Source organism: Centrocercus urophasianus, unplaced genomic scaffold (genome assembly GCF_019232065.1).
Source record: "Centrocercus urophasianus isolate 14NV4802_14NV808 unplaced genomic scaffold, USGS_Curo_1.0 seq_14, whole genome shotgun sequence".
In the NCBI taxonomy this organism is placed as follows: Eukaryota; Metazoa; Chordata; class Aves; order Galliformes; family Phasianidae; genus Centrocercus; species Centrocercus urophasianus.
Window position 1 is genome coordinate 7402305 of NW_024884586.1, and position 23347 is coordinate 7425651.

General features: G+C 49.8%; 1 protein-coding gene across 2 annotated transcripts in view; it reads right to left on the reverse strand.

Moving 5' to 3' along the window:
- Positions 1 to 21848, reverse strand: part of LSP1 (lymphocyte specific protein 1) — a 39094-nt gene extending 17246 nt beyond the window's left edge. The window contains exons 1-3 of one of the 2 annotated variants that reach the window (XM_042813961.1): positions 21659 to 21848; positions 1875 to 2027; positions 10 to 99 (exon numbers count right to left, since the gene is read on the reverse strand). In XM_042813961.1, coding sequence (XP_042669895.1) covers positions 10 to 99; positions 1875 to 2027; positions 21659 to 21738 — 323 coding nt within the window. In that variant the 5' untranslated portion in view covers positions 21739 to 21848. Of the gene's footprint in view, positions 1 to 9; positions 100 to 1874; positions 2028 to 12057; positions 12160 to 21658 lie in introns of those variants that run through there. The other variant, XM_042813962.1, reaches the window with a different exon arrangement.
- Positions 21849 to 23347: the final 1499 nt, after the last annotated feature.

The window sequence follows — 23347 nt, forward strand, 5'->3', positions numbered from 1 at the left end:
CTTACCCACCTCTGCTTGCGCTGCTCCAGCTTTTGGGACCAGTCGCTGAACCCCTCGTCCTCTTCCAGTTCTGAGGTCCCAGAGGGCTTAAAATCATAGCTGAAACACAACAAAGAGGAAAATTGAGACGAGAATGGTGTAAAAGGCCTGATCAGCTCAGTGTCACCCCACTGCCTGCCTGGTCTCTGAGACCACAAGTGGGTGAGAAAAGCAGCACATCAAAATGAAGGAGTCCCATGGTTTTATTCTGTACTGCAACTCGTTTAGACTAAAAATGTTTCCGACTTGGTTCCCACTTATCCTGCACTTGTATGCAGCCTCAAACAAAAGAGTTCTGAATTAGGAAGGCAAGAAGACCCAGTGATTGCAACACAGACTCAAGTCCTAGGCTTGTTCCTCAGGTTCCCATAGAGCTCTGAGGACTCTTGCTCCTGGTCTATGAAACAGTGCTGGTCCAGCCTCATCTGAAAGCAGAGAGAGTTGAGAAGGTGAGAATGAGTAGCAGGTATAGCTTTGCAATGAAATGCTCACCGCACTGCAATCTCAAGCACTGACATGATTCTTCTTCACTTGGCTTCATGCTGATGATTCAGAGGTGGGCAGAGCCCAGATTTGTTCAATCTTGCACCCTCCCCAGCCCCTGCAGCTCAAGCTCCGGGCATACTCAGCCAGCTCCTATTGGCTCCAATTGGTTGGGGAACTCCAGAAACACCAAAAGTTGCTTTGCTCCCAGCCTTGGGAGAATGGATAGAAGGGAAAAACCATCTTCCTCCTCTCTAAAGGAGGAAATACGTCCATTCTGCAGCCCTCTGCCCTCTAATCCTGGGAGTGCATTCCTAAGAAGTGATGACATCCCTCCCAGCTTGCAGATGTATGGATGGAGGGAGCAGAAGCCCTCCTGGCTCCCACAGCTGCCAGCATCAGATGCAGCCTGGTCATGCATGGGATTTGTTGTTTTTTCCTCACATTCACAGGGAGAATCACCACCAGGATGGGCTCCTTGATGAGCACCCACATTGCAAGCATCAGCTGGAAGAGGTGATTTCATGGTTATGGGACATGGCATGGTCACATCTTCAGGGAATGGGGATTAGTAGATGAGACCCATGGGTTAGTTTAAAATTCAGGTATTGAAATACACAATAAGCATGATCTTTTCTTTGCCTTTCTGGACTCTTAAGAGGAGTCAAGAGATGCTCAGCATCCTCTAACCCTGATGACTTGAAGTATAGGGCTCTAGTGATGGGGAAGCTTGCCATCCTCAAGCTCCTGAGCAGTGATGATATGCTGATTCAGAACTGGGTTATTTCCCACTGCTTGTGTAAGAGTAGCTTAGGGATCCCCCAGCTGAGTTAACTTTGGTATGGACAGGAAGGGACATCAGTGAGGAAGGGGTTTTCCAAGGACGGGATGTTGGTCCTGATGGACATCGGGATGTTGGCTGTGGGGCCTGGGTGGGACTGCACTGGGGACATCCATCCTGCAGCCTGGTCTGCATTCAGGACCCTGCAAAGCTCAGGTTTGCAAATCCACCATTTTGTTGGTTCTTTCCTTTGTTGTTTGAATGGGGGAAGGGATGAGAGCAGCAATGTGGATGGGATGTGTCCCGGCGCAGGAAGCTCCGAGGGAAGGAGGGGGCCGTGTTTACATGAGAGAGAGCAAAGCTATGGGAAGATTAATGGCAGGCTGACCTCGGCTGTGTGAGCAAGCCCAGGTGGCTGTCAGCAGCTGCAGAGAAACCAGGGGATGGCTGGAGGAACAGGAGTGTCCTTCCCAGGGACACCCAAATTCCAGGGTAAACATGAGGCCAAAGCAGGCACAGCGGTGCTCAGTTAAATTTTGCTGTAGGGTGTATACACATGGGTACTTCTTACTGGTTTTCCTGTGCTGAACCTGCACTCTCCATGCAGGAGCCAGTGCCATTGAAGCCCTCCTCTGCCTGGGACCTCAGCTGTTTCTCGCGCTCCCGCCGCCGCCTCTCTCGTGCTGCTTCCTCCTCATCCTCCACGCTCCACTGTGCCGTCAGCCTGCCAAAACAGAAGGAAAACTCATCTTAATGCTTAAAAATACCCCCCCAAGCTGCTGGGACGCCCCTCCCTGTGAGGTGGAGGCTCACTGCATGAGGGCTCTCAGCATGAGCGCTGGTCCTTGAAGTGGTGGTCCTGTCCCTTGGCACAGTTTCCTCTGTACTTGGCACTGGTGAGGCTGCACCTTGAGTGCTATGTTCAGTGTTCGGTCCCTCACTACAAGAAAGACATCAAGGCCCTTGAGTGTGTCTAGAGAAGGGCAGTAAAGCTATGAAGGGTCTGGAGCATAAGTCTTATGAAAATGTTGATTGGATGTGGCCATGGGCAGCCTGGTCTAATATTAAATGGGGAGGTTGGTGGTCCTGCATGTGGCGGGGGGCGGTTGGAGATTCATGATCCTTGAGGTCCCTTCCAACCCTGACCATTCTGTGATTCTGTGAGAAGCAGTTGAGGGAACTGGCATTGTTCGGTCTGGAAAAGAGGAGGCTCAGGAGAGACATTATTGCTCTCTACAGTGACCTGAAAGAAGGTTGCAGAAAGGTGAGGGTCAGCCTCTTCTCCCTGTTAACAGTAATAGGACAAGACAGAATGACCTTAAGTTGCACCAGAGGAGGTTCAGGTTGGGTATTTGGAAAAAAATCTCTTCTCAGGAAGAGTGGTCAGTTATTGGCATAGGCTGCCCATGGAGAAGGTGGGGTAACCATCCCTAGAGATGTTCAAGAAACATGTAGATGTAGCACTGAGGAACATGACTTAGTGGGCATGGTGCTGACGGGTTGGTGATTGAACTAGATGGCCTTAAATGTCTTTCCAACCTTAATGATTCTACGATTGCCCTGCTGCAGCCCCTTTTCCAAAGGGTAGGATTTCAGGAGCATGCCACACTCTTAGTGGAACGGGTGATGTGTGAGCAAGGGTGGGCGCTGCCTCCAGGAGAACCTATCTGCAAGGAAGGGGCATCCTAAAGTACCATTCCCTGCGATGCTGTTTTGCATGCCAGGAAAAGGGGCTGGAAGTTGGTTATGGTAAGCAATATGGGGATACGAGGATATCGCAAGAAATCCCATGGCCCAACCTCACATGTTGGATCTAGGCTCCATGGCCTAGATCTTCTGGAGAAATCCGCACCATGGAGCCATATCCCTAACAAGTGAGACAGCCCTCTCTAAATCAGGGCAGGAGCTGTATCCCACCCCGCTTCCTACTCCAGCACGGAGCAGAAACCTGTGCTGGCCTCTCACAGCCTCAGGGTGCCTCTGCCAGCAGGACAGCCGCCCACCCCGAGGAAGCGATAAGGCGGCTGCATTCCAGCTCAGCGATAACACCACTGCACGAGTTGCAGTACCCACGGCCAAAGCTGGTGCCGATGGCTTGCTTACCCATCCACTCTCCCAGCCCCAAGGCAGACTAGGAGGATGTTTCCCCCTGTTCTTGATAGGAATAAAAAGCCCAAAGCCACCCAGACCGCAGCCAGGCCCCCTCCTCGTCCCCCATCGTATTTATTGTTTTCCCCATGGTTCCCATAGAAACCCTTGTTTGTGGGCCTGGCAGGAAGCCACCGTGTTGTTGTTTTATTTTTTGTGTGTATGCATGCATTTTATTTTTTTTTAATATATAAATGAAGTCATTCATTAAACTCTGCCATGATTTCCCTCCCCTGTGTGACAGCTCCAGAGAGCCTCCAGTTCTGGATGGCTCTTAACCCCCTCCCTCCCAAATTGCCCCAGTTACCAGCATCGAAGTCCACATTTCTCCCAGAGTGAATTCAATTTTCATTCAACTCCACACACCCCAGCTCCCCAGAAATCTGTTGCAAGGGGCTGTAGCAACTCGGGGTGTCCTGCCGGAGCCATACACACTTTGCACATCATTTCAGCCTGCAATCCACTGCATTTCCCACTGGGATGTGACTAATTCTCTCCTCATGATCTCACCAGCTCGCTATTCTGTCATTGCATCTTCACAGTGGGCCCAGGACAACACCAGAGTGACTGTTTCATGGAGATGCAGCTTATTGTAGGGCAGGGGAATATCACCCTCATTCCTGCTGCCAGAGGGCAAGCTGACATGTGAGCTGCCCGCAGCCCAAGTGATGCTGCAATGCTGGGTACTGCTCATGTGCAGCAGGCAGAAAACAGGTCCCCACTGAGCCCCTGTTTGCCCTAGGCTCTGAAACGCCACTGAACACCCAAACTCACTTTACTGACAGAATCAGAACCCTTTTTCATGCTCAGACAGGCTGGCAGCAGAGTGATGTTTAATAAGTGATGCTTAGGGGCTCAGTGATCCAGACAGCAAGCAGAGGGAAAATGATTATTCCTGTTCAACTGATCCAGTAGCACAAATATTTGTTTCCAGTAAAAAACAAACAAACAAATGGAAAACAAAACCTTGGCAAAGTAATCAAGTATGGGTCAGCTACAGCAATTTGTTGAACCGCAAATTGACTGCACCCTTTTGGTTTAGAGCAGTCCAAACCTTCATCAGCCCACTCTGAAGTGTGGAGAGGGTCAGCTGTTAAGTTTTCTTTCAAAGAAAGGAAATAGAGAAATTACTATTAAAATTCATAGAATCGTTAAGGTTGGAAAGACCTCTAAGATCATCTAGTCCATCCCACAGCCCATCCTCACCATACCCATCAACTGTGCCCCTCAGTGCCTCATCTCCATGGTTCTTGAACACATCCAGGAATGGTGACTCTGCCACCTTCCTGGGCATCCTGTACCAAAGCTGTAACCATTTCACCTGGCCCAGAACAAGGAAATGGAAAGCTTCAGGCTTGCAAAATGAATGCATGGTGTGCTGCACTCCTGCCTTGAGCCTCCTGCCCATATAAAGGGGTATCATCAGCCCTTCTCCCCAGGGCAAGGCAAGAGCACAAGCTCCTACCAAAGTTTTGTCGCGATCAAAAGCCTCCTTCCTCCCATTCACCCTACATCATATTTGAAACACTCTTTGTGGAAGGGATTATCTCTCACCAGGGAGGTGAGGACATCCTGCAGCTCTAAGGAAGGGCTGAAGAATCCAGTTCTGGGTTTGGTCACATGGCCACAGCTGACTGAACTGCTCTGGGGCTGGCTGCCTGCTTCACAGCCAGCTCTTGACTTCACCTCCAGTCAGACCCCAGCCGAGGGAGTTGTTTTATTTCCACTCATCCTCTTGCATACCTCCTGCAGAACAGATATAGGCAGCCACACTCCTCATGGCCACCAACACCCGCTCCAGACAAGCCAGCATTTCTAGAAAGGACACATTTCCTTTAGGCTATTCCTCATCTGCGCTTGAGGAGCTTATAGCATTCATGTGAGAGAAACTTCTGGCACCGAGCTGTATTTAAGGGAAACAGTGCAGACTTGAGGAGGCTTCTGCATGGCTCATAGCACAGAGGAAGTTTTGCTGGCCCTAAACCAACCTTCAGCACTAAAGCTAATTCCAGAAAGGAAAATAAAATGCCTCCCAGAGGCTTTAGGCACTGCAGACCTGTGCCAGAACGCAGCAATCCTCTACCAGCAAACTCGACATTCCTGTCTCCTGAGCTTGCTGGGTGCTGGGCCAGGACGCTGTTGACTTTGGTCCGGGACTCTGTCACGTAGGCTGCCCTGCATTCTCAGGGGTCATGGGGAGAGATTTAAGAGGAGTCATAGACAATCCTGGCACAGTAGTTGGTATTTCTCAAAGGGCAACCCAATGCAAACCTTACTGCCATCAAGGGTAAAACTCCCATCACCTGTAAAAGTGACAGGGCTAGGATCACACCACCTCTGACAAAATCCCCCACAAGAAACAGGGCTGCATCCCCAGCAGTCAACCCATTGTCCTCTTTGTTGAATTCTAGGGAAAGGGAGAGGAAGAGGCCACCTATGCAAGACCTCTTCCCCTTCCTAAAGAGGATTGTTTGAGTCAGAAGGGACCTTCAAAGGCCATCTAGTCCAACTCCTGTGAGGTGAACAGGGAGGTCTACAGCTATATCATGTTGTTAAGAGCCTGGTCCAAGTCTGGTCCAACTCAGTCCATCACTCTTTTCAGCCTCTTTTGCCTTGCCACAGTGCCAGCTATGACCTCAGTGCCCTACTGTCCATCGTGGAGAGAGAACAGTAGACTCCAAGTAAAACTCTTCCGTTGCCACCCAGCAACAAGCAACAAAAGTAGCTTACCCAACATGAAACAGAACATGGCATAGGACTGTCATCAAGTTCATCCTGCTGACATCAGAGCTGCTTTATTTCATATACATTTATCATCAGCTTATGAAGAGCCAGGTGTGACTGCAAGGGGATCAAAGTGTACTGCTCACTCTTGCCACATGAAATGGAAAAGGACGTCCTCAATGCACAGCCATGATGCTGTGTGCTCAGGTTCTTTCAATTGCTGCAACCCACTAGCTAAAAGTAACGTCCCACCATTCAGCATCTCAGCCCTTCTCAAAGATCTAAGACCCAGTTTATCGCCATGTGGAAGCCTTCAGAAATCTGTCCCCATACCCAAGGACTCACTGTGAAGGTGTTGGGAACTGAGCAGAGGTCCGTTACTGCACTGCCAAGGGATCGCTGCTGAAGAGCAGCAAGCATGGGTAATCTCTATGACACTAGGCAAAACATATCCGATACAGAAATAACCAAGGCAGATGGCAAACAGCAGTTAGGATTCCTGATGGACATGTTTCTGGGGCTAAGATGTAACATGGCTCGATAGCAAAGATTACAGAAGGGCAATAATCTGCCTGGATAAGGATGGGGTCATGGATATCAGTACAATATAAGGCGATGGGAAAGAAATAAAACCAGAAATGGTGATGTCACAGCCTAGAGCTTATTTCAGTGTCATCTCAGGGGATATGGTGATTCCAGCTCTGAGAGATTGCCTTGTCATTTGAAGGCAGACAGCAATGCTGCACGAGCCTCTCCCTCCCATACATTCATGTAATTCCTTGGCTGCATTGCTCCATTCACAGCCCAGGCTACAGAGTTTGAACAAGGAGGGGGTACAGCAAGGGGGGGGAAAAGAGACAGAAAAATGCATAGATGCTTCACCCTAAGCCTATTTCTCATACCAAACCTACCCACCCAACCATAGCTCCACAGCCTCAGCCACTTCTTCACTTCGTTCTACAGGGAAGCAGCTCCGTCTCCCATCCCTACTGATCAGCTGGAGCTGGGGTGTGGAAAGGTGTCACGAGGGAACTGATAAGGACATGCCAAGGCAATTGAGCTGAATAAGATACAGCCTGAACTTTCATCAAGCAGAAAAGGAAGAATACCACAGGCAGCATGGCAGGGACATAGCCTCTCCTTAAAAACAAAAGCAACTTGTCTTCCTTTTTTCTTTTTTTAAAGAGAATCTGGATTTATCTTTGCAACAGCATATCCCGTTTCTGCTCAGGGCGAAACAAGCAGATACACAGCCACGCACACCAGGTAACCTTGGTGCCACCTAGAAGGTGCAGGTGGGCTACACCATTGTGCAAGGTCCCTAGGAAGGATAGAAACACATCAGAGCCCAGGCAGAAGATAGGACCAGAAATGAATGTGTTCAGGTGGACGGAGGGGCACCAGGGAGGGTGTTTCCATTACAATCACATATTTATGGACAAGGAGCATCTGCCAGGATGACCTTTTTCTTGGGCATGGGTGAGATCAACAGATTTTCAGGGGGTCTCAATCAGACTTTTCAGCAGAGTATAAAATTCCATCCCATCACCAGCCCTTTCTCAACTTGGATGCACAAACCCAGGCAAAGGGGTTTTCACATTGCCTGGTGAGAGCATCCTACCAGCAGCCAATCCATGCAGCAATCCTGAGGTCACTATCCTTAATGACCCATTTTTATATATGTTTCTTAATTACTTTTAATCACGGCAGACAGACTCCCACCAACTCACTTCCAAAATGATGAATTGCACCCCCAGGATCGTGTGTCCTTTGCACACAGATATGCTGGTGCGGTAATGTATTAACATCACCGGTCTGGAATTTGGAGGCAGAGCGGGGGAGAGAAAGGGCTGGAGCTGGAGCCCTCCCAGCACCCTGCACAGGCTGCAGCGTTCAGTAGGTGTGAGAAATTGGTGCCGTGTAAGACCCCAAAACATGGCCTTTTCTCACGCTCCCTCCATCTCAGCTGCACTGTTCGAGAAACTGGCGTCTGCCTGGAGAGGAGGAAGTCTGGGCTCTGTTTTTGGAAGGGAGAGGCATGCCAGAGGATAAAGCAGACTTGTCAGAGAGGTTCAGCTTGGCTTACTTGATATTTTTTTTTTGTTGTGTTGGATAGGAAAGCATCCTCAGCCTCTGCTACGTTGTTCTGTAAAGGATGGAGGAGAACAACAATTTGCTGCTGCTCAAAGCTGGGATTAAAGGCCAGCTTCACACCAGGTATGATGCTTCCTATGGGACCCACTGGACTGGTCATAAGTCACTTGTTTCATGGTGCTCTTCCCCCAGGCCCTGCTGCCTGGAGCAGCAGGAGGGAGCTCCCTGCCCCAGCAGGGACAGGAGGTAACAAGGAGGCCGTGGGAATGAGTCTGGGAGAGAGGAGGTTTTCTGCATTTATGGCCCTCATCAAGGCATGGAGCCGCAACAGGAACCAGGGTCAGCAACAAGCCCTCTACCCCTGCTGTGCCTTCGAGAGAAAGCAGGCTTGGCCCCAAAATACTGAGTGAAACTGTTATCCTTAAAGCAAGTCAGCACAGCCTCTCCTTGTAGGCAAGGGGGACAGAGGCATTGCACATCACTGGCTGTCCTTTGTCTCCCTATAGAACTAAGGGATGCAGCTCTTGGGTTTGCCTGGTATCTGCTCTCACTTTCTCCATCGGAAGAGTCAAGTCACACAAACAGAGAGAAGGGGAAAAACATTTTGGGAAGCTGAAAACTTGTTGTCACACAGCAGCCAAGCTGCAAATCATAGAACCATCGAATCATCAAAATTAGGAAGAACCACTAAGAACATCAGGTCCAACCCCAACCCATCCCTATCATGCCCCCAGTGCCACAACTCCATGGTCCTGAACACCTCCATGGACAGGGTCCACCACCTTCCTGGGCAGCCTGGCAGTGCATTACCACTCTGAGATGAGATTTTTCCTAATACCCAATCTGAACCTCCCTTCATACAACTTAAAGCCATTACCCTCTTGTCCTATCACCAAAGCATCAATCCCCAGCACCCTATCTGCTGTCTTTGCTGGCCAAACTGTTCTGATACACGTGGCAGTACTTCACCCTAGCAGAGTGTGCAGCTTACCCTGACCCTTGAAGAGCTTCCCACAATTTCCATCAGCCCTAAACATCCATTTGCTTCAGAGCAGGTAGAAGCCCAAGACAATGAGGCACAATTAAGCTAAAAACAGACACTACTTTCCTTCCAGAAAAGAAACAACATGTGGCAAGTGTGGTGCTCCCAACCAAACAAGTCCTAGGGCCAGAAGAAGTTGGGAATGCACCCACGTAACAGCTAGAGAGATGGCTCAGCCCTTGCTGCAGAGAGGAAAAAAATCAGCTCTCCATATCAGCTGACAACCGAGGGAACGGGGTGAACATCAGCAAAGAGAAGCTGCAATAACCCACATGATAACCACCACTTTTCATGCAACAAACCATGGTATCAGCACCCCCTTCTCCTCCCAATCTCCTTTCCCTCCAAAGCACCATCCCCTTATTTTTTCCCAAGCCCTCCAAGCTCCTTGTTCCCAGCTCATTGCTCCAGAGGTCAAGTGGAAATAACAGAGCAGCATCTTCCTTGCTGAGGGATATCCTGGCTAGCTCCAGGAGAGGTCACACAGTAACAGAGAGGGAAGCAGAACACAGAGGTGGGCAAAACCCCAGGTCCACATCACACTAAGTACACATCCACCCATAAACTACGTGGCAGTGGGATGGAGCCCATGGAGGGAGCAGCATCCAGGCTCTATCACCCAGTTTCGGGGAGTGGCACAGCCGCCGCTGCTGTGGATTTACAAAGAGGCTGATTTGCGGGTTAATTAACCAGCCATCTTCTTTTGTGAAACACTCAAGGCTGGATAAATAGAGGGAGAGTAGAATTCCAGCAGGAGCTGATAATGAACTGAATGAATCGACATGGCAGGCGCTGGATCCCTATCTTATTTATAGGAATTCATTAGGAGGATAAGGGGAGAACAGACCGAGATAACAAGATAGGGAGGCTCATGTTTGGGGAGGACTTCAAAAACACAAACTCTTGAGGGACTGTGAGGGTTTGCTGCTGTTACTTCCTACAAAGAGACAAATATTTCTCCAGGGACATCCTGATAGGAAGATTGTGCCCACAGAGGGATGTGGGGGGAGAAGAACGAGTGAGGCAGATAACACTGACAGACTCTGTGGCTCCCTTGGAGCAATGCAGAGGGCACATCTTTCTGCTTTTTGCTGAGCAAAGCTCAAGCCAACAAGTTACTCTGCCAAGGATGCTGTGGAGCATCACAGCAGGCTCAAGAGGGACCACTACACTTTGCATCAAGGAGCAGGAGGGTATGTCTGGCATCACGCTGGAACCCCCGATGCTTTACAGATGTGGCTCCAAACAGCCATCTTTGCTCTTGTTTCTGTGTCAGCTCTGTACTCCTGCACGTCAGAAGAGCCTAAAACCTGTGCAGTGTAACTGCTCTGCCTGCAGTCACCTTAGGATAGGTGAAAGCAGAGTGGAAGCTTAGCACTCTTCACAGCTCTGTGTCTTGAAGCCAGAAGCCTCGAGGCATTCACAAACTGAAGGAACTTGCACCTTGCTGCAAGGCTTAAGAAGGAGGAAACAACTGCAAAAGAGGCTGTGCTTGGAAAGGAAACTGCCTGCTCTCCTATTCATTCCTGTGAGCATTAGTGGGGTTATTTGGATGTAAAGAGTGGATTAAATCCCTTGCACATCTTCGCACCCTCCTTCCTCCATAGAGGGAGGGAGGCACTGAAGCTGGACACAGCACCAATGTCAGATCTCAGCCCAGTGAAGAGCTAAAAGCCCTGATCAGGACAAACGTCATCACAAAGCTCCCCTGGTAGAAGCCAGTGTGAGTTTATGGGATGCCGAAAGTCCCAAGCTGAGGGAGGAGGAACTTGGGGACACCGTTCAAGAGAGGAAAACACCTCTGGCTCGGGCTGAGCCAATTCTGGACTCCCTTTGTGTGCACAAGGTGTGTGTGCTTCCCCTCAGCCCGCTCATTTCCCACCTCATAGAGCTTCCATGCCACTGCCCCATGGCCAGGGGGCAGAGATGATGTGACTGTAGGAGCCCATGTCCCTTTCACAGCACAAAGTTCATTTGAGAGGCGAGGTGTAGAGCCTGCATTATTGGCTGGGGGGAGAAGCATGTCCAAATAACCCCACCCTGGCATCTCCCTCTGCCTGCTGGAGCCCAGCAGCACAGGGCAGCCCAGAGATGCCCAACACACCATGTTCACCCTGCGCTTCCTTGTTCTGCATTCCCCTGTCTCAGGAGCTCAGTTAAACACACTGAGGTGAGCAGTCCAGCTGAGAACAGAGAAAAGAACAAACCCTGCCAGCACCAGCTGCTAGAGGAGCGTCCTGGGATTATTTCCAGTCAAATAGCAGTGAGTACACAGATGGAACCCCAGTGCCAGCACACATCCTCCTGGGCTCAGCCTGGGCTGTAGGTGGGAACAGACCGCACAGCTTACCGCTGCCTCACGCCCCGGCAATTGTAGGTGGAAAGGAAGGGTCAGAGCGCTGCTGGGATGCACTGCATCAGCCGAGCACCACCAGCTCACAGAATTACAAATGCACATCAGCTCAAGCACAGCACACATTTCAGAGGGGAAAAAACCCCTCTGTCTCAGGTGAATGTCACGGCGCGGTTGCGCTCAGTTATTCCAGTTGCGCTCTCCTGGAAAAGCCATCAGCAAGTTCTGATCTGCTTTTCTCATATCGTTCGGGAGGTGGGGGAATCTATTCTCCTTCCTCCCAATTCACGACGGAGCGGGGTAGGGCAGAAACCCGGCGGATTTCAGGGGACGAGGGGTCGAAACAGAGGCAGAGGGTCGTGTGTCCCCACGCTCCCGTGCCTCGCCACTCACCTGATGAGGTTCTGCAGGCCCTGTTTGCTGGAGTTCCGTCTCAGCACCGCGCTGCTCATGGTGCCGAGCCCGGCGGCCGGCTGCCGGCTCCCGCAGCCGCTCCCTGCCCGCACAGCCGCCCGGCGCCGCGCGTCCCCCCGCCCCGTCTTCAGGAAGTTCTGCAGCTGGTTTCCTTTTGTTTCGGCGAGCCCCCCCTGTTCCACCCCCCTCGTGTCTCCTCAACCTCCACCTCCTCCTCCTCTGCCTGCTGCAAACGTCAGGGAGAGCTCCGGGAGCAGGGCTGGATGCAGGCTGGGTGCTGCCTGTGAGCGCAGTACAAAGCCAGCTTTCCTCGGGCTGCTACACGCTCCTCTCCCATCTCTCATTCATCTTCTCCATCTCTTCTCCCTCCCTGCTTCCCCTTTTTCCTTCATCTTTTCCCCTCTCCCCTCCCTTCTTTTTTTTTTTTTTTTTTTTTCCTCCACTCCTTCGTTTTTCCCTCCCTCCACCACTGCTTTTTCTATGATAAAAATGAGGAACAAAGCAAGACGAGGGCTGCAGCCTGGGCTGGCTGCTTGTGTTCAAGCAACCAGCAGTAAATCACTGCTGGTCCATTCATATCAGGAGAAGCCTCGCCTCCCAGCACTCCCTGTGTACCCGGAGACAAACCAAGAGCTGAATTAATGCGAGAGGGCTTTAGTATCCTAGAATCATTTGAGCTGGAAGGGACCATTAAAGGCCATCTGGTCCAACTCCCCTGCAAGGAACAGGACACTTATGCTAGATCAGCTGCTCAGAGCCCTGTCCAGCCTGACCTTGGGGCATTACAATGGATGGGGCATCCACCACCTCTCTGGGCAGCCTGTACCAGTGCTTCACTGCTCTGACTTCTTCCTTACATCCGATCTAAATCTTTACTCTTCGTTTGAAACCATTTCCCCTTGTCCTGTCAGAACAGACTTGGCTAAAGAGTCTGTCCCCTTCCTTCTTACGGCACTCCCACCTTTAGATAATGAAAGGCCACTACTAGGTCTCCCCGGAGCCTTCTGTAGTCCAGGCTGAATAACCCCAGCTCTCTCAACCTGTCTTAGTAGGAGATCATTTTTGTGTCCCTTCGCTGGATGCACTCTAACATATCCACATCTCTCCTGTACTAAGGGAAAGCTCTTCTTGCGAGATGAGGACAACATCTGGACTTGGGAGCATGCCAATGAGCTGCACCCCACTCCTGTCCCCATAGCCCCCCTCACCTGCTCAAGTGGCTGACTTTCCCATGCCTCAGTTTCCCCAGCTGTCAAACAGAGGGGGAGTAAGAAGTCTGGCTTGTCTTTGGGACACCCTAATATTTCAGGAGAATAAAGAATCATGTGAGTGATAGATGAGGAGCCAACAAAACTGCCACTCGTGTTGCTGTGTTGCCGGATGCAGATGATTGCTCTTGCCTTCACACTGCATCATCATGGGCTTAGTGTTTGGAAAAACAGATCAGCAAATAAAAATCAAGTCTTTTCCTCTTATTCTGACTTTGCAGGGAAAGACCATCCCCTGCACTGCGCTAAGCTAACAGGTACCTGGACTTGTACAGGTTACTCCAGCCCTACCTTACAACCACACATAAGAATCGTGGCTTGGAAAAGACCTCTAAGATCATCTAGTCCAATCACCAACCCATCATCACCATGCCCACTGAGCCACAGCACAGAGCTCGTACTCACAGTACAGCCCGCCTTCCTTCCCCTGTGGTAGGCGGGAATACTCATCTGTCTCTGAGATGAGACACCCTGCTTTCAACCTCACCTTCTTCCTGCTTTCAGCCCTTCTTACCTTATTTACTCATTTCTTTTCAGTCACTTGTGCAGAGCTGCTTCTTGCTGCCTGAAATGGGGAAGTTGCCCATGCAGTACACCCAGACACCTCAATAAAAAGGAAGTGTACCAAGCCCGGATCAGAGGGATGTACCTCCCCTTCTCTGCTTCATTTCAAAACAATCTATTCAGTTTTTTGTTTTTTTTTTTTCTGCAGGTATTTACCAGACTTCCCCTTCGTGGTCATAACAGAACCCTCAGAGCACAGTCTGACTCTGGCCTAGCTCTGTGGTTTCTTCAGATGCTGTCCCACTGTATTTTCTATTTCTAAATTTGGGGCTGGTGAGAAGACAAAAGGGATTTACCAAAAAAGGCCTCTGATGTTCAGAAAGAGCATGTCCCAGCCCCACAGGCACTTACAGGAGCAATTAGGCTTAGGCAAGTGAACACTCCTTCTAACATCATCACAGTTGACCACACATTTAAAATGAAACACACACCTGCCAGACTTCCTTTATCATAGAATCATTAAGGAGAAAAGACCACTAAGATCATCCAGTCCAACCCACCATGCCTGCTGACCACATCCCTCAGTGCCACATCTCCACAGTTCTTGAACACTTCCAGGGACAGTGACTCCACCATCTCCCTGGGCAGCCTGTGCCAGCGTCTGATCACTCTTTCTGAGAAGAAATGTTCCCTAATATCCAACCTGATGCAACTTTAGACATTACTTCTTGTCTAGAAAACACCCCCAAACCTGCCTATGATCTGAGACAGCCAAGAAGGCAAGGTGGAAGCATGACCACACTAGAGATGCACGCTTTCAGTGAGCAGTGCAAGGAGACTCAGATGGATGAGTTCAGGATGAAGTACAGTAACACAGAATTCATTCATCTCATTTTTTTCCCCTCCTTTTGGTGCAGCACATGCTAGGAGAACTGACATAAATCCTTGCAGCAGAACTGCACCCAATACAGGAACAGAGGTGCCCAGAGCGCCCAGGAACATGCTGCAGGCTACCAGAGAGCTTCCCTGAGATCTCACCAGCAGCTGAGGAAAGAAAGAAGGTGAGAGATCGGCAGGGAGCATGTGGGGCTGGGCTGTTGTGGCAGGAGGAGGCGAGTCCCAGTGAGATAGGGCAGCACCAGTTCCCGTTAATTACACAATCAGTCTGCTATGTAGGACTGATTGCAAAATCAGTTGGAGGCTAACGCGTGATCTAGGGAAGGGAAAAGAAAAACTAGAAGAAAACACTTTACTGCTAACAGAGAAATACATCCCAAGAGGTTTTCCCCAAATGTTCTGTAGGTTCCACAAGATGTACACTTTCACCACTGGCTTCCACTTAGTGCAGCCCAGCTCATTCCATCAACACTCACTTTCAGGCAGCAAAACTCAGAAGCCAAAACAGTCAGAGGTAATCCCAAGGAAATGAAGCGTCTAGCAGCCAAGAGAAGCAAGTTGTCCCTTTCTTGCATGAGCAGCTACCTGCAAGCTTCAGAAATGTGTTGTCAAAAGAACAGCCACATCTCAACTGTGTGATTAAGGTGGGGGTGCTTGATTTCTCGGGAAGAAAGAGCACGATCTGAAAACAGAGAACCCAGCAGCTCTGGTGAGCATCAGCAAATGCCTGGAGTGGAGCAGAGGGATGTACAGCTATACTCAAGGGACCACCAAAAGGCAGAACAACCAGCTCCTGTAGATGTTCTGAACTTGCAAGAACACTCCCAAGCCAAAGCATGACCCCATGGGTGTTGAAGGAAGTGGATGCTGTGGGTGGTAGCTGTCCCAGCAAGGATATTAGCCCAGCCCACAGGTTCTGAAGATCCAGAAAGTGCTAGGGAAAGGCTCTGGAGTTACAAGCATGGCACTGGGCTCACCCTGCAGCACATGGGGCAGCCCCATGGAAGCAAGGGATATCAGTGGCTGCAGGAGGATTGGCTCGCAAGAAGGAGCTCGTAGCACTGTGGGCCAAGTCCAGAGAGTCAACAAATACCATGTCATTGGGCTGAAGCACTTGGCTCAGGAACAACAGTGAGTTTCTTCCTATGACATCCAAAGAGACAGAAGGAGAAGGAGCAGCCCTCACTCCTTACCCCATGGCTGCCTTCTCATCCACATGCAGGATGGAGGAAGGACCCACCCTGTTCTGTCCCCATGGAGCATTTCATGGGCAGACCTTAAAACTAGAATCCCAAGGGTTCTCTTCATCCCATAGGGAGAGAGGAAATGCAAGTCTATGAGTCTGGAGAGAGAAGATGCTTTGCTGCAGTGATGATACAAATCAGAAAAAATGATGAGGGGGCTGAGGGAGAAGGAAGCCAAAGGAAAATAACAGGGAGAAAGAGGCCAACAAAAGAGAAGGGTGTGAGCACAAACTAGGGCAGCCCAGCACCATTAAGACCTGAGGCAGCCAAGTGACTCAGGCAAGCTAGTTCAGCATGTAGAGCCAGCACAGCTCCTGCAGCATGCACCATATCTTTATGCTATGTTAAATAAACAAAATCATTGGGAAAGAGATGGGAAAACAAAACGATAGTGTAAATAAGGCACTCCTGGCCCCTGCAGGTTGGATATTACAGATATTACAGGGCAAGAAAAGAACTTTCAGTCTCCTTGAAGCCAGTGTCGCCACTACAGGATCCATCTCCCCTGCAGGGCCACACAGCAGGACAAAGTTCCAGTCTGGATGAATATGCTATAGACAGCTGCTGCCGAGATCATGCCCTCACTGAGGACACTAGGAAATATCTATAAAAGGCCTTCTTACAGGATCACGTTGTCCTGTTGCTAGCTTTCAATCACAGAGGTGATCCCCGCCTAATCCCTGCTTCGTGCTGCCAGGCTGTTACTCCAGAGGGGGTCAGGGTAGGCTAAGGGATAGGAAGACATCCCGGGGTACCACCTGCCAACTCCACTTCCAAGATGCATCTACTGGGAAGACATATAACCTCAGATGGCCAGCATCCATCCATACTTCCCTTACTGGAACTGGGCAAAAAGATGGGAGCTACAATCCTGTGATTCTGTGATAGAGAAAAGTGGCATGATGTGGCGTATCCAAAAAGCCTGAAGCCTAATATTTGACTCCACAAAGATGACCATAGTCTTTACTTGCCCAAAGTCAGCCCTCATAGCAAATTGAGAGAAGCCTTCCTGTCTAGCATCAAGAGGCATGGAGCAAGGTAGGTGCACGGGGCACCTGGAGCTGAATGAAGGACCGTGTCAACTGGAATAGGAAATGGGAGACAAATACCATCCCAAGAAATCATAGGAACACCCAGGTTGGACAAGATCTAAGATCATCCAGTCCAACCAGCCACCTACCATCAATATTTCCCCACTAATTCCTGTCCCTTAGTACGTCTAAGTGTTTCTTGAATACATGCAGGGACAGTGACTCAACCACTTCCCTGAGCAGCTTGTTCCAGTTCCTAACCACTCTTTTGGAGAAAATTTTTTTCCTAATATCCAACCTGAACTTCCCCTGGCACAACCTGAAGCACTACCAGAGCAGGGGAGAACAAACTGAATATCCCAACAGTCTTTCCTTGGAGCATACTGCTGTCAGCTCCTGTTACGTGGAGGTGAGTGTCAACTGAAAGAGGCACTGATTTTGAGAGTGTTTCAATAATTGGTACAATTAATGTTATAAATTTTATTAGGGATTAGGAACTTGTGCTTCATAAATGGATGGTAGTGTGATTGCTTAGAATAGGTCAATAGTTCAGCTTTTTTTTTAAATGCTAATGGCTCTAGAGCAACATTTCTCTGGAAAGGAAACTGCTTTTGGAGCAGAAAAGGCACATGCATGCGCATGCACAGGGGAAGAGTTCATATTTTCCATCCCATCTGGCAGGGACTTGATAAAACGAATTGCACATACTGTCTATTTAGCAGAGGCAAGCAACAGATACCTAGAGCTAGGAGAGGGGCTGCTTGCTAATGCAGAAAAAATCCCTCACAAAGGATCCGCTTGCAAAATGAGCTTGTAAGGGAAAGAACCAAAGACCTCCAGCTGATGCAAACTGGCACAGCTTTATTGCAGACAGTGGGATGGTGCTGATTTGCACTAACAAAAACATTTGGGCCTATACTTCCATGTGATAAGAAATCTGAATAAATTCAGCTCCAAACGAAGCAAGCTCTGCACATCTCAAAGCAGGTGCTCCCATGTGGCTCCAATCTTTCAGCCCCCTGGTGCAAGTGAGTCACCGATCACACCAATAATAGAAGAGCTCTGACTCTATTTCCCTCCATTAATAAATTCAGTGGGGTGTGCCCATCTGTTTTTCATCTTTGCCCATGTAGTCCCTGGACAGTCATCTCACACTGCTCCTTCGAAGTAGGGAAAATCCTGGGTGCTGCCAGCTGCCCTGCCCGCACACCGCCCTGCAAAGCCCCAAGGAATCCCTCTGCAGACCTGCCCATGAAAAAGACAACTCTGAGCGCCGAAACCTGGGATTAAGACACTTCAGCAGCTTCCTCACACATCTGGTGCGCGTTAGGAGGAATACACTGGCAGGGAAAATGCACTCAGGCTCCAAGCAGGGCTGGTTAACCCTTTGGTGACTGCATCTCCATGGAGCACCCACAGAGCACGGGAGTTGAGAAACACCTGCTAGTAACCAGGAGAGCTCAACTCAGATCTCAGCAGTGGTTTTGGGAGCTCAGAGCAATTCTGTTGCCTAAACATAGGTGTCAAGTGTCATTGGAGATATGCAAGCCCTGTCAGGTGTCCCAGTAAGGGATTACCCATACCTGTTAACTGGCACAGTACAAATCCCATGGCTAAGGTATTTCTTTCCCTTCATAAAGATGTCAACCTTGGTTCCCTGACCTTACAGTAAAGATAACCTTCCTTTTCGCACTGTGTGCCATGTGTATAGACTGCCAACTGATGATAGGTGATAGGGATGATGGGTGCAAGGCTGGGATGTTGGAGGGGTTTGGTGTCCCACCAACCAGAAGTCTCATCCCATCACAACAGTGGGTTTTGGCAAAGCCTCTTCCTGGCATTCTCTGGGTCTCCAGCTCTCCCAATCCAGCCTTCCCCCATTTTGCCTTCACACTCAGTTCCACAATAAGCTCTCTCCATAATCCACAGAGAAGGGAATCCCATAGGCTTCAGAGCCAGATTCCAACTCAGAACGTTTTAAAACAACCTGCTGGAAAAACTCCCACTTTTTTCCCCCATTTTCTATAGCCTTCCAGCCGGCACAGTCTTGTGCAATTAAAAATTTCAAATAAGACCTCCAGAGCAATCACCTACTTAACTAGTACACCAAACCTACGGCTTTACATGGCAATCCAGGCTCAGAGGCAAGCTTTCCTGAAAGTAGAAAGGGGTAGTAAAGGCACCTGATATGTCCCTATAATTAGAGGCAGCTCTTTATCCCTAACAACCCAGCCAGAGCACCTTTATCCAATGTGGAAATGCTGAACTGCATTGCCTAGTTTCATGGAATTTTCCAGCTGAACTCTGCTGGCCCTCCTTTGTTTGTTCTACTCCTTTTCACACCAATGCACCCAGCTGGGTCATACTTGGACCAGTTACTCCCAAGCAGGGATCGGCCATCCTTCCCCGAAGGAATCCAGTGTGCTGAGGACTTTCCCCATATCAGTTTTCCTGGCCAACCTGCTTACAGCTATGGGTATACTTAGCAACAAGAGTCATCTTAGCAAGGGCTCTTGAGGCTCCTCCCATGATCCAGAGAATTTGAGACAGCTGGGGCAAGGAAAAGCCTGAGGCTGCTGGCACAGCATCATCCTTCCCTTTCTGCTGACCATACATGGGCTGCTGAGGGCTTCCTGCAGCCCCAGCAAGAGGGAAACAGGGGAATTTAGGAGGTGATCTCTCATCTCACAGCCTGTAGCCCCACAGCAAAGCCTGCTTGTGAGCCATGCTCCAGTGGGATGTCCTGCAAGGCATCAGGTTCACACTGTTCAGTCTTCCCATAGAGAGATGGCAGCTCATGGAAGAGCATAACCCTAGTTTGCAAAGAGCTTTTGCCTAAAGTGAAGAGATCAGGAAGCTGATCTAGCCTCGAGTGAGAAGAGGTAGCCCTAAGCAGCACACAAACACTTCCTCCCTTCATTTTGTGAGTGGAAATCATGAGAACCTAGCAACATTTAATTGCAATCAAAAGCAGGAGAAGTTCAGATCTGCATAGGAAACCATTTCACAAATCAGGAAGGATGTCAATTCTCTGTTTTCCAAACCAAACATTACTTTGCTCTCTATTTTTTCCCCCATCATATTTAGTTCTTTTTCATGTAAATTCAGCTGAAAAAGAAAGGTCTGCATCACACTTTGATCAACACTCACAAACACAACTTTGCAGCAAGTTTAATAAAATTTCACTGTTTTCAAAGAACAGATCACTTCCTACCTTACTTATGGGAAACTCCAGCAGGAAACAGAGAAAGGACAAAGATGACCTTACCTTAGCAACTGATGCTGCTGCATGGCCCCACCTGAGCCAACACAACAAAAATGAAGGCTTGGCTGTCCCAGATACCCCAACAACTGCTCCATCCTCCTGCTGGGTGTACAGAGCACTGCCTGGGATTGCATATACCATGCTGAACCATCACCCCACTCCCCCAGCAGCAAACCTTTTTTATTTCTGCAGGCAGCTGAGCATGCTGAGGCTTTGCACCTTTTGATGCTTCCAGTTAAGGCTTCAGCCAAGCCCAATTGCTGTCAAGTGTCAGCCAAAACACTGCAATCATTAGTGATGGAAGATGACACACCTTTCTCCTCTTATTGTCACTCAGAGGGTGTTTTTCTGTCAACGTGAAGTGTGCTGCCTTTGGGAGAAATGTTAATATGAGCTTTGAAGCTGGAGGAGAAAACCAGGCAACCCCCCAAGCTCCATGGATGCTCAGACTAAACCCAGAGAATCCCAGTCTGAATTCTTTTGTGTGATTTTCAGCCCATCTTATCTCTGCCTCCTTTATTAGGGGCAGCTGTAATTTGGTCTCTGCTGCTACCCTTTTCCCTTTTAAACTCCATGAAAAGATGTCCGTTGCAGAGCAAATTGATGAAGCAACAAAGCAGATCAGGGGAAGAAAGAGAGGTGTAAACTGACAAAAGACAGCAGACTGAAAAATGTCCTAGTTAATGCAGCTTATAGGAATAGTCAACACAAAAGGAAATCAGACCCTCAGAGAAGCATCATCTCTCAACCCCATCCCATAGCTGCATCCAGTGTCACAAGTCATAGAAACATTTGAGTTGGAAGGGACCCTTAAAGGTCATTTGGTTCAACTCCCCTACAATGAACAGGGATGCCTACAGCTACATCAGGTTGCTCAGAACCATGTTCAGCCTGACCTTGAGTGTCTCCAAGGACGTGCCCAGCAAAGACAGCCGAGTGGTAGCAGACAGCAGGTAAAAGCAAGAGGGGCTTGGGTCAACTTCCCACTTTCAACTTCCTTCCCGCAAAAACACTCCACTCGTGCACACAGTGAGAGCAGAAGGGTTTGTCCCCACCTCATCTTAAAGATAGGTTTCAACAGCAAAGCACTAAGGCAGTTCTGAGTCTCGTAGCCAGACCCCTAGCTAACCTTACATGTGGTGGAGGCCAGGTTTTCCATTGGATCAACATCCCATTGGCCTTGAAGTTCAATGGAGATAGGACCTAGGAGATGCCCAAATCTCGCCCTATCTGGAAGGCCTCTCCAAAAGCATCTGGCCACCTTTACGTCCCATGGATCCTCTTCATTTCAGCCCCACAGACTTCCTCCCCCACCAACAAACCCAGCTCCCATCCTCCCAGATTCACAGATGTTGGGCTCCCCAGCTTCACCTCTCGCTCTCCTGGAAGGATTCATCTCCTGCTTGATCTGTGCCTCCTGCACCCTCCTGGCACTCCTCAGGGTCCGACATATCCCCTACTGGCTGGCACGAAGGGATGATGCAAGAGGGTTCTGCCGCCGCTGCTTTGCTCTTCCTGCGCTCAGCAGAAGTGAGCTGTGCCGGAAACTTTGTGGGCTGAGGGTTCAGGGGGGATGGGAGAGGAGCAGAGGGAATGCAAATTATTATATTTTTTTAACAACCGTTTGGATTACTTTAAGGTTTTGCCTGTCAGAAGCTTCGAAAGTGGGAAGTGTTAAGCTAAGATGAAGGGACAGCGGGGGGGCATGGTCATCCTCCCCCCTCCTCCCCACAGCAGTAAGAAGGGCAGCCCATCACTCTCCAGAGCCACTCATGGTTCAGGCACGGCCAATTTGGGGTAATACTGCAGCCTTAAACTGCAGCACCCTACAGTGAATTGGGCACCATCACCACAGGCACGAAAGTAGTCTTGGTCTGAATATAACAAGCCACTCTGCTTTGGGCACTCAGCATATGCTGCCCCTGCCTCTGGAGATCCCCAACCTCTGGAGATAGTTGTTGTGCACTGTCAGCATACTCTGTGTCCCCATCCCCCCCCCCCCCCCCCCCCCCCAGCTGAAAGCTTCTACCTTTCAGCTATCACCCTTTACATCATGTTCTAGAACATTCCTTCCCTGCTCCAGGTATTGGAACAGGCTGCCCAGGGAGGTGGTAGAGTCACTGTCCCTGGAGATATTCAAGAAAAGGGTAAGTGCTACTCTGAGTGATGTGGCTTAGTGGGTATGGTGGGGATGGGTTGATGGTTGGACTAGATGATTTTAGTAGTCCTTCCCCTCATCTTCCTCTGCCCTTTGAGCCAGCTACCATTGCCATCAAGTGTGGAGGACCAGTGGAATTTCCCAGGGCTTGAACTCACCTTTATCTACAGGGAAGCAGAGCCCAAACACCCTATTCATAGACACAAGAAGTAAAGCCCTGTAAGACCCCTTCAGCTCCTGGCAGAGGCAGTCTGTCTATCCCCAGCTCTGGAGCTGAGCTGCATGAGATGCCTCAAGATAGGGTGCAGAGCTTGTTGGCCCAGGAAAGGTGCCCAGAGAAGTGGTTTGGATGGGGACAGCTTCTGGAGACTGCTCAGACTGTGACCTTTCAGCAGGTCTCAATCCAGAGAGAGAAGGAAGAAAGGTGCTCCTTGCTCTGGGCCAGATGAAGGACGTGGAGAGGAGACACAGCACAGCATCACGTGCACAAAGTCTGATGCAAGGATAAATTGGAGCCACCTCCTGACCCACAGACTCCCCCTCAGAAAAGAAGCAGAAGCAGGAGGAGGTGTGGCACTGTGGCATGATCTCACCCATTTCCTTCCTCTGGCAGATGGTTCCTCACCACCCCCCAGTCGCCATCCCTCCCTTCTGTCTGCCCTGGTAGCTTCTGAAGGGAAGCTCCTGAAATGGGAGACATGAGGGCAGGCTATGAGTTAGAGAATGGATCTCCAGCTTAGAAGAGAGGCCTTTCTACCCTATGACAAGATAGAGGCCAAGAGAGAGGGAGGTGGGGGAACCCCCTGTGCTGCTGACCATCAAGTCAAGCAGCCTGTCAATGAAGATAGGTGTCCTCAGTGTGTTCCCACAACCATAAGCATCCTCAGTCCCACCACGGCAGG